Source organism: Gastrolobium bilobum, unplaced genomic scaffold (assembly GCF_033153095.1).
Source record: "Gastrolobium bilobum isolate Gb01-03AN ecotype WA unplaced genomic scaffold, APGP_CSIRO_Gbil_v1 utg34197, whole genome shotgun sequence".
Lineage (NCBI taxonomy): Eukaryota > Viridiplantae > Streptophyta > Magnoliopsida > Fabales > Fabaceae > Gastrolobium > Gastrolobium bilobum.
Genome location: NW_026897668.1, coordinates 83,678 through 94,842, shown reverse-complemented (window position 1 = coordinate 94,842; position 11,165 = coordinate 83,678). Strand labels below are relative to the sequence as shown.

At 33.9% G+C, this 11,165-nt stretch overlaps 2 protein-coding genes across 4 annotated transcripts; both read right to left on the bottom strand.

Annotated features, from left to right (window-relative positions):
- Positions 1–842: 842 nt before the first annotated feature.
- On the bottom strand, positions 843–2,753 carry LOC133309142 (pentatricopeptide repeat-containing protein At1g71060, mitochondrial-like). The gene has a single exon (XM_061509881.1). It carries the CDS (start codon positions 2,751–2,753, stop codon positions 1,218–1,220), a length of 1,536 nt encoding a protein of 511 aa, XP_061365865.1. The 3' UTR covers positions 843–1,217.
- A 1,234-nt stretch (positions 2,754–3,987) lies between these two features.
- On the bottom strand, positions 3,988–9,469 carry LOC133309143 (beta-glucuronosyltransferase GlcAT14A). Of its 3 annotated transcripts, none has more exons than XM_061509884.1 (5): positions 9,302–9,469; positions 8,506–9,190; positions 5,475–5,550; positions 5,267–5,382; positions 3,988–5,167 (listed from the first exon to the last, which is right to left on the bottom strand). In XM_061509884.1, exons 2-5 carry the CDS (start codon positions 8,987–8,989, stop codon positions 4,653–4,655), a joined length of 1,191 nt encoding a protein of 396 aa, XP_061365868.1. In that variant the 5' UTR covers positions 8,990–9,190; positions 9,302–9,469; the 3' UTR covers positions 3,988–4,652. The 3 variants fall into 3 exon arrangements, with proteins under 3 accessions (XP_061365868.1, XP_061365867.1, XP_061365866.1); XM_061509883.1 differs by having other exon boundaries at positions 8,506–9,210; positions 9,325–9,469; XM_061509882.1 differs by having other exon boundaries at positions 8,506–9,469.
- Between the last annotated feature and the right edge of the window lie 1,696 nt (positions 9,470–11,165).

The following is an 11,165-nucleotide window of genomic DNA, read 5'->3' as shown; positions in this document are numbered from 1 at the left end:
TCTCCCTACTTAACTTTGTGGAAGAAAGAGAATGTAAAAGGCTAACAAATATATATATATATATATATATATATATATATATCAAAACACAATTATTTTATTTAAAATTACACAAAATTATAACTAATTTTTTCTTAAAAAATTCTAAATTAAGAAAAATAATTAAACGGTGGAAATGAAAAGTGGGAAAAATCATAATTAAAAAGAATTTTAAAAATTAAAATTTAGGGGAAATATCATGCAATAATTTTTATATTGTAATAATATAATGCAATAGATGGTCATGATTTTTTTTTATACCGATGTAAATTATACTTTTAATCTTAACCGTAAATCTTATTTATATCTAATGATCTGGTTTATTGTAGATGTGAACCGTTAAATGCAAACAAATCAATGTTTATAATTTCATGCAAAACCTCCTCTTCTTAAATAGATATAAGAATAACATGTGATAAACGTCACTTCAACCCAAACCTCTTAAGGTATTATGTGAGACTAAATTAATTATTTTATATCTCTCTAACACTCTCACTCACGTAGGAGTTCTTTGGGCTTGAAGTGTGGATATGGCACAAGCCCATTATTGATTTGCCTTGTGCTGCACAAGCCCATTTTTTTTGTCTACCTTGTGTTTTTTCTTAATTCCACCTGAAAATAGGACAGTGAATATCAAACTCGTGGTCACTAAAGCTCTATATAAACGTCACTTCAACTTAATGCCTTAAGACATTAGATAAGATTAAATTAATTATTTTATATCTCTTTGATAACATGACTCAAACAAAAAGAAAGATAAACATTGATACTTAAACCGTTTATTAACAAAGAGTTGACGTATTGACTACCAAAAAAATATAAAAAGAGTTGATGTCTTGATTATACAACTTTCAAGGTATTAGAGAACATGGCTTGGTAGAATTAAACAGAAAGAATCTAATGATGGATGCCGTCAAAGATAAAAAAAGAAGTTTAAGGTAGTAGACCAAATGTAGAGAAGTGACCTCTAAAGCTTCCTTCACTTGCAGGAGCAACCTCCTTCCCATAAATTATAGGAAGGGTTTAAGTACCCACTAAAGCTGTTATGGCCTATAAATATGCTTCCTAATAAAGACTCAATGGATAGTTTAGATATACACATGGCTATGTGGACCATGAGTATCCCATATGAATTACCCATATGAATTACCCCTGGGATATATCAATTATACCGTGTATCAAGCAATTAATGGAGTTTTCCTCAGTTTATCAATTTTCAGAGCGAAATATATCGCAGTATTCTCCATCCCCTCATCAATCAGAGCTTGCTTAAAGGTACTAAACATTTGGGCAGGTGGTCGAATGCCCACATCCAACATCTGTTGAAAGTATTTACAAGCTTCATGCAACTTACTTTCATGGCACAAGTCACTGATTAACCTGGAGAACATATGCATTCCAGGAAGGATTCCCTTGGCTTTCATCTGATCCCAAACTGCCATTGCCATATCCAATCGCCCTTCATTACAAAACATCCTCACCATTATCTCATACGTGCTTACAGTTGGCTCACACCTCAACTCTCTACTCATTCTTTGGAAAACCGAGTAAGCTTCTTCAGTTCTTCGAGCCTTTATCAGGTGATGTAGAATTATGTCATATGTTCGAGAATTTGGACCAATCCCACATGTTTTCATCTCACCAACCACCCGACACGCATCATCCATTTGCATTGACCAGCAGTATGCCCCAACAAGAGCATTATAAGTAGGTGTTTCTGGAGCAAAACCACTAGCCTTGGATTTTTCAAAGAATTCAAGAGCTTCATCCAATCTCTTATCAGAACCCAAACCATTAATCAAAGTACAATATATATGGGGACTAGGCCTCATATTCCTTGCTTGCAACTCATGATAGAACCCAATGGCCTCATCATATTTTTTAGCCTTACAATAAGCATTGATGATTATACCATAGGTAACAACATCAGGCTCAAAACCCTCATCCTTCATCTCCCTACACACCTCATTCACCCTCAACAAGTTTTGCTGCTGACTCCACCCTTCTAACAAAATGGTGTAGGACTTGACATCAGGCACCAACCTTGTGTGCCTCATTTTGTCAAACACCTCTTGTGCTTTCTCAACACATTTGGACTTGCAAAGAACATCAATCAACCTATTGAAATCCGAAACTTGAGGCTTCAAACCATACTGTTCCATCTTCTCAAACGCCTCCACTGCTTCTTTGACTTTCCTAACTCTTGCATACCTTCGAGCAATGAAGGCAAAAGTGTCAGTAGTCAGCAACTTTCGACGCTTCATGTCATCCACCAAATTCCAAATCATCTTGAACTGTCTGATCTTACCCAGTGCCTCAATCAAAGCATGGAAGCTCTCAGTGCTGTGCTTGAACCCTTTTTGCTTCTCAGCCCAACGGAAGAATGAAAGAGCGAGAACACCCGCGTTGCTAAGCTTGTTCAATACCTCAACGACCAGCTCCGGCGACATCTCCACCGGAACATCGCCGAGAGAGACGTCAACACTGCAATCACGACGGTTGGATAAGATTTTGCAGATTCTTTCAGCATCTGGGTTGGGTTGAGTTAATGTATGAAAGGAGAAAGTGTGATTTTTAAGAGACCCAGATGGGCTTTGGGGGAGTTGGATGGAATATTGACGTTCAAAATTTGAACTTGATGAAGGTTTTGAAAGCGGAGCAAGATTGGGGAAGAAGGGTTTGGTGAATCTTTTGAATGATCGTGTTAACGCCATCGAAACCTGATTTGGAAGAGACAAGCTTTTTTTTTTTTATAACAGAGACAAGCTTTTAATAGATTCAGTAAAATGCTGGTTTGCAACGTATAGTGCCACTCATAAATTAATAGAGGGGAAAAAATTAGTATAAATAATCACGATTAAATGTTAGGACAGGTTATAATCACTAATCGATTCTAAATTTTTAATGACGACGATTGAAATATTTTAAAAAGTTAAATTTAACTCAAATCATTAATTTCTTGCTTGTAATTAATGAGGAAGAGATTCTTTGTACTTGTATAATATTTCATGCGAAAGATCACATTCGAGCCACAAACAGAACACAACGGAGTATTTTGTTCTGTTCTTCTTGATTTTAATTTTTATAGTGAAATTAAATTTTCTATTTTTAAAAATGTCCTAAATATAAAATAAAATTCCACATGTTATATCTAGCAATTACTTTTGAAGAATGATCGCAATTCATTTATCACAAGAACATAAATCACGAAGTTAAGCAAATTCTGATGAAGAAACTATTATTTTATTTATTTTTTTCCTTATTAAAGTTATAAAATGCGAGTGAGTTAGGCAATGTGTCTTACATTTTATTAGGAGTTTAAGGCTTTAAGGCATAAAAATATGGGAAAAATATTTTTCGCAGATTAAAAAATTATCTCCAGTGAATCCAAAACGACATCATTTTAGAGTTATAAAATTAAAAAATTATAATAATAAAGATTAATATAATTTTACAATAAATTAACATTACAAAAATACTATGATTTCTGTCACAAAAATAATGTTATTTTGAGCTCACCAGAAATAATTTATCTACATTGACGGAAGAAATCTTTACTCTAAAAATATATCATATAATTAATTCAAAAAACTATTTTGAACATTATCTATATAATTTTTCTTAAATTTCACTTCAACCTTACCTGTCAAATGAAATTCTTTACTCTTAAACTTCAATTCACACACTTCTGACAGAGAGTCAGAAAGCTACTGAACTGAACTAAAATAAATCTCTCTCTCTCTCTCTCTCTCTCTCTCTCTCTCTCTCTCTCTAATTATCATTAAATCAACGCTAATTATCCGGATTAGTTACTTATTTCTATTATCCATTTCAACTGTTGAAAGATTTATCTTTCTCAGGGGACGCCAAGATAGAAAAAGTTTAACAAGAAAAAAATAACATTGGTTGGGAATAATAAATCTTTGATATTCACATAATACATAATCATTTACTAAAATTAAAAAATAGTACATATTCCTTTACTAAAATTAAAAATAACTAATACTCTAACCAGAAATAAGTGATATCATGCTATGAGTTTTCAAAGCTACAGCAAATGCTGAAAATTTCTAATAGGTTACAGTGTCATTAGACTGACCAGTAACTGTTCCACTAATCACATTAAGCACCAATAAAATTGGGGCACCACCGATCCCCAACTTTAACAAAGTTTTTAGCACTTCCATCTGTCTCAAAGTTTGCAAGTAACTACATTTGGCACGTGCAAGCCTGCAGGACCAGGAAAAATCCACTACAAAAAAAGGTGCAAAGGATAGGAGAATGGAAAATGACAATCATATCTTAAAAAGAATGAACTTTCTGCTCTAATCGTTCATAATCTCTATGGAAATGAGGAGACATACAGAACATACAGGAAGAATATCCTCCTACTAATTCATGGTATTGGATGATCTACCACAAATATATTGCCTTCCCCAATCCAACTCTGATGTGATGTCATCAACACTCACTTCCCCTCCTTCCAAGATTACTATTACACTCTGGTGGTGACCAAAGAATGTGTTTTCACTAAAAGGAAACTTCTACTGGTCGATGAATCTTGGAGCAATAGACAGCACAGCTACCTAAAATGTTTCTATTCTGGTGTCTATTCACTGGCACATATTGGTTTGTGAGTCCCAGTCATCAAGAAGGCTTGAAACAGAACCATCAAGCTTCTTAGCCTGAGGACCTGGCTTCAGAACATTGACATCACCCCACTGGGAGCATGGATCCATCCACCAACTCCTCCCCCCAGAACACCATGCCCCTGGGGTAGCTCGGTTGCGACCACGATGGAGGATCTTTTCATCAATCATGTCCAGCACAGGGTTATCAGTTTCAAACTGTCTTGCAAAAGCAGCTCCACTTTCTACTATCTGATCATAAACAGAGGCATTAAGGAAGTGCGGTTCCATCCTTGGAGGATTGTCCCAGATCATATATCGTAAGTCACCATTTACTGTTGTGTTCTTAAATTCTGGTGCATTGCAAATAACTGAATGAAAGTAGCCTTCTTGAGATAACTTCACATTTGTGAAATACATCAGTAATGTTCGAGGTAAATTATCCCAACCAAAAATGCAGAACTCCAGAAAGGGTCGGCTCAAGATTACCCATGGTGAACCTACATGGCAAGGAAAGCATTCAACACAAAAAATAAAAATAAAAAAAACCTCAGATATAGATAGTGTTGCACAGAGAGAGCATGAAAGAAAAGATTTGCCTGTGAATAGTTTGAATGCATCAGGTGTTGCCCTCTTCTCTGTAGCTTGAAAAATTTGACTTCTTCTTGCCAAATATAGCCCAGGATCAACTACAATAGGCTGGAATCTATCGCTCCTGCATAGGCAAATAAATACATAAATAAATGATCTGCGACTTCCTGAATAAGTGCAACAAAGTAGCAGATATATTTAGAGTAGTGTTCGTACTCTTTCCATCCAAGGTCACTCGTGTGATCAAGGAAATTGAGGTCTCTCCTAACGGAAGAGAAAACGTGGGACAAATCTGATAAAGATAACAGAGCATGGATCAGTAACTTAGAAGAGTCTGGAAAGAAGGCAAACATCAAACTGAGATATGAGAATACCTATGGACCTTAAAACAAGCACAATTCAGTGAATAAAATTCAGAACAATATGAGCATTTCTCTCCCTAAAAACATAATAAAATAATGACTGTAAATGTTCTCGTACTGCAACTAAAACAATAAAAAGTACAACTAATAAAGATGCCCAGTTCTACTGGCATAAGAGGAATACCGATGCTTATTTATAACGCAAGGCCAAGCCTCAACTAGGAGAACCAATGCAGAATAGAATGTTGCCACTTGTCAATCAAGAGTTTTATGATAATCTGTAGTTAAACTCAACACTTTCAGTTCAGCCAACCCCAATTGCTCTGCAAGTTTCGGAGGGTTCACTTGCAAGACATGAAATCATTGAAATGCCTTGGGAGATTCTAGTAAAAACAATGTGCCTGTGGTTGAATGCCTCAGTAACGACCTCTAACATGGAGGACATATTCAAAAGCCTATCTCTTAGTTACAAACCAAGAAACCTGCTTTTTCAGTATACGCCTAATATTATGAAACCAAATTTTACTGTCACTATCTTTGTTCTTTCTTTACTGCTTGCCTCAGACAACTGCCCTTTAATGATATCTCTGACTCTTCATAAGATCTTCCACGTAGTCTTTAAATGATATAATCAAGATGGTTCAACATCTTATGATTTCTATCTACGACCAGCAGTATACTACAGTAGCAAGTGTATCTGAGTGAAATACATGCAATTTTTTTCTCTTTTTTCACCAGAATCACAATGAAAGTGTTTAAAATACAAAACTTCTCACAAATATGCTGCAAGCTCCTACTTGAAGCATGTCAAAATCAATACGTCATTTTAGTTATTTACTATTACTTCCAGTAGCAGATGTATATATGAGTGAAATGTATCCAGATTTCCTTGCTTCACCAGAAACTTAATGTAAACAACCTCTAATATGTTGTCAGCTCCTCCTAGAAACATTTTACTATCAACATGTTAGTTTTGCTATTTATGATAACTTTTTTGGCTCAAAAACTGATTGTGACACTTTAGCATGCCAAATTACATCCTCTAGTCACTATATCAGTCAGACTATTTACTAATTTACCATTAGAAACTTCATTCCACCTTGATATTCCACATCATAAGCATGCTTAAAAATTCCCTCCATTTAGAAGCCCATGCCTCCAGTCTTATTAGATCTGTATAACAAGATCAGTATTTCAATTTATCAATTCATGACCAAATAAGAATAATCACTCGAATCCCATGCAATCAGAAGAATTGACTTGGTCCCTTATCAGATTTTGGCAATTGCAAGCACTTAAGATATTCAACCATCTAAGGCATAAATAGCATCTCTAGCTTAGAACCAAACTCTTCCACTTGGAAATTAATATGCAATACCAAAGCAGTTTGTCAAACATGCCCAGGAAAAACCAATTTTGGTAGGATGTAGCCATGTAGGAGCGAGAAATGCATTCATAAAAGGGCTAAACTTAACAATGGTAAACATTTAAAATGACTTCAAATGCATAAAATAACCTAAAATCATTCACTAGCAAACTGAACCAGACCAAATGAAGAATTTCAGTTGAGTTTCTTCAGTACAGAGGGATGAATTTGAAGAATCTCTTCCTCAGAATTTGTTATTTGTTTAATATAACAATAACTGCTTTTTTTGTCTGTAAACCCCAGAGGCACAACCAAGGGGGTCAAGAGGGGGCAAGAGCAACCTGAACCATCCCACTTAAACACCCTTCTAGAAGTACCCTCCTTCCCCCTTAAATACCCTTCAACCATCTCTACCTCCTAACTCCTATCTATCTTCTTACATGTGACCCCTCTTTCAACATGATAGCTCTTTTCCCTTTTTTTGTCCTCCCCTTAACTTTTGTCTTGGCTTCACCTCCTAGCTGTTACCACACACTCCTTATGTATGGACAACTAATCAGCTGGAAAACCTGCCTTTTCACCTTAGTGTGCTATACAAATTCAATTATATAGCCTGAATCATGGTCGGCTCCCAGTAAAATGTAACTTTTTTCAGAAAACCAACATTAGAATTCAAAGTAACAGATGGACAGGCCTCAGTTTTATTAACCTGCTGAAACCAATCCAATGTTATAACCTGAAGATATCTCACTATTGTTGAAAAAATATAAACCTTAAACTTCAGGATTCCAAATTAAAATAATTAACATATAAAGAAATCTAAAAATAATGGAAACTTACAGAAAGTATCATTTTATCACATAAAACCGATATTATTAAGACTTCAATGCAAGAGTCTTTTTAGACCTAATCAAACAGAATTCATGAAATTCCAAAATAAGTAAGTAAAATTAAGATGCCAAAAGAAATTTAAAAAAAGAAACACGATTATGAATACTTATACTGAATACTGATATACATAAATTCAAGCTGATCATATTAAACATTCAATGATAAGACACCATTTTCCAATAATCTGGGATGAGTAAAGGGAGAATACAGGCATCTTAGAGCACACACGTTGGTTTGAATATTAATTCTAAAGAGATAAAGTATCCAATTAATAACCGCATCTAAATTTTCTACAACAAGCGAACCTGACAAAAAAAAGGGGTGAATTAAAGGAACAAGAAATGAAGATAAAAACAAAGCTCCTAAAAAAATTGCAAAAACTTCCAAATGATTTCCAAGCCACTGCACATACAACAATCTCAATATTGAATAACCCACAATCAAATTCATAATATTGAATTACCAAACTCGTTGCTTTGAAGTTTTTTCTGGGGTAAATTGATTTGAAAAGTAATCCTACATATTCAAGTATCCAATTAATACCACACCAATCTTTGTAAGGAAACATCCAAAATCAAATTCAAGGTATAAATCCATGGACAAAACAGAAATGACCAAATTGGCATACCATCCTGAGACATGAGAGGATAATCACGTGCACTCAAAGTGATAAACCAATTCCACCCACTATCCAATTTCAGCATAATCGCCGCAGCTCGGAGAGTGATAGCAATATTGGAAGAGCCCAAGTAGGTGACATAATCTGCCTTGCCGACAACATCGACGTTCCCAAAAGCCCGAATCACCGGCACCGACCTCACGGCGGCAGCCAAGACATTCCTCTCTTCGTCCCTGGCATCCTTCCCAAGATGAAGGAGGTACCGATTCCGGGGATGATAAATTGCCAACAACAACCGCAAGATCCGATCCTTATCTTGGTGGCCACCGGAGATAAAGTATGCAAAAGCAGGAGGGTAGGGAAAACCATGATGAACAATAGAGGGAAAAGACTTTGGTGAGCTGAAGGCAGAGAAGGAAGACATCAACAGAAGCATGAGAGAGAAGAATGCTGCACTGAATAGCGTGAAAAGCCATTTCCTCTCAGCTCCCATAATAATAGTGAAGAAGTATGTATGGCACTGCTCTCTCTCTGTCGGTGTTGGGGCATATGGGTATGGCTTCTTCTGGTGAAAGCAACGATTTTGAGAACTGGGTCACGCTAAAGTCTGGGTTTTGATACTCTTCCTATTAATGGGTCGTTGAAGATCTTGGGTTTTCTTCGTTTGGTGATGATGGGCATGGAAGCAATCAAACTAACAACACAAAAATACACCTAAAATATTAAAAAGAAAATGGTGATGGAAAAAAAAAAAAAAAAAAAAAAAACCCAAATCAGAAACGTTCATAAATTGCTATTTTCTCACTAATTCAATGCTCAAATCTCAACCTCCTTTTGTAGAATCCTTGTGAGAAAAAAAAAAAAGGCGAACTTCGTGAGAGGGCTAGGGTTTTTTTCAGGTTAGATTGGTTCTTGTGTTAGAGAACGAAATGGAGATCACGGATTTCTTCCTGTCTTTTTCTTTTTCTCTCTACGTTCTCATCGTCATTATTGATTGACGTCTAATTTCAGGTTTATTTTTAAACAACCCAACAAAATAATCAAATTAAATATATGTATAAAGAAAAATAAAAGATTGACACACAGTAAAAAGTGCAGAAGTATGATACTATTGTTCGATTATACTTTACTTGTGGGGGAATAGTTGACTGCTATTCTAAGCGCCACGTTCGCGCGTAGATACATTTTCTATCACAAACACATGTCGTAGCATGTTGAGATTTGGTTCCACTCTTCTCGTCAATAGGATGAAACTGTGTTTTACACGTGCTCGTTCAGAACGTGGGGTAAAATTAATTTATTGACAGCCTATGTTGTTGAATTGAAACTGATGAAAACATTCGTATCCTAATATAAATTGGAAAAAAATAATTGCTACTCGTTTTTTATAAAACTGGGATAAGAATCATAAGATATTATCTCTATGTTTTTTATATTTTATTTATTCATTTTAAACACCGTTTGATTAAAATATCAATAATATAGAGAAAGAGTGAAAGTTAATTGAGTATCTAGAGTAGACTACAAAAAATAAGCAGAATATTATATTCCATGAAATTAATATAATTTTAATTTTTGTATTGTAGTACGTTTGTATTTAACTGTTTCGACTTTCGAGTTAACAGGTATTACAGGATGGATATTTTTTATAATATAACAGTTAAATGTAGTTCGAGAATAGATTAAGTTAAATTTAATGAGAATTGTGTCAGTATGGATAATGTGGATGATAAACTCCTTTTTTTTTTTTTAGTAAAAGATGATACACTCCTCAACACAATAATAAGTTAATAAAGTACGTTTACTTACTTTAAATAACTTAAAATTATAAATAATTTAAAATAATATTCAGCCAAAAAATTATTTTTCTTGTCAAATTAAAGTATTTGTATGAATATTTACCAAAAAAAAAAAGTATTTGTATGAAATAAGTTAAAAAAAAAACATTTTTGAAAAAAATTATGAAAACTCATCAGGTGGCCAAAAACTTCAAAATTTTGACCAAAGAGTTGGGAAACTGGGTGGGTGTGGATGAGATCGTGGAACGATATCGTATGCATGCATCGGCAAAAACAAATGTTATTGAATATCACATAAAAAAAACGTGTCGGGACACGACGCTCGTCGATGAAAATAAATGGGAATTTGAAATTTTATTAAATACTACATGTGAAATGTTTTTAGAATAATCATTTATTGAAAAAAGTATTTGTTTTTTTAAATGATATAATTTTATATCATTTTAAATCTTAATTAATGATTTTCGCCAATCAACGGTTATGATTTGTTAGATCAAATTTATTAATTAATTAATAATTCACAATAAATCATCACATTTTATTGACATAAATCAACAGTTATGATGTAAAATGATATAAAATTAGATTCTTTAAGAGGAAAAATATTTTTTCCTAATTTATAATATGTAAATTTATTTCCTAACGTGAAATACAGATGTTATTTTTAATTTTAGATATCAATACTTGAATCAGTTAAATGTAAAATTTCCATTTTTATACAATGTTAATATTTATTTGGAGGACAATTATGTTCATCAGTATAAGTTAAATTTTCAACCTTAACTATTAATCTCACATACATTTAATGACTTACGTGATTAAAAAATTAAAATAAATTAATGATTAATATAAAATATAAAATTTATTATT

What these genes read in the sequence shown, in the direction of transcription:
- LOC133309142 (XM_061509881.1), bottom strand. Translation starts at nt 2,753, where the DNA reads ATGGCGTTAACACGATCATTCAAAAGATTCACCAAACCCTTCTTCCCC.
- LOC133309143 (XM_061509882.1), bottom strand. Translation starts at nt 8,989, where the DNA reads ATGGGAGCTGAGAGGAAATGGCTTTTCACGCTATTCAGTGCAGCATTC. An exon ending in AGTGACCTTGGATGGAAAGA is followed by an intron (nt 5,383 to 5,474) that starts GTACGAACACTA and finishes TTGCCTATGCAG; the next exon opens with GAGCGATAGATTCCAGCCTA. An exon ending in TGCATTCAAACTATTCACAG is followed by an intron (nt 5,168 to 5,266) that starts GCAAATCTTTTC and finishes CTTGCCATGTAG; the next exon opens with GTTCACCATGGGTAATCTTG.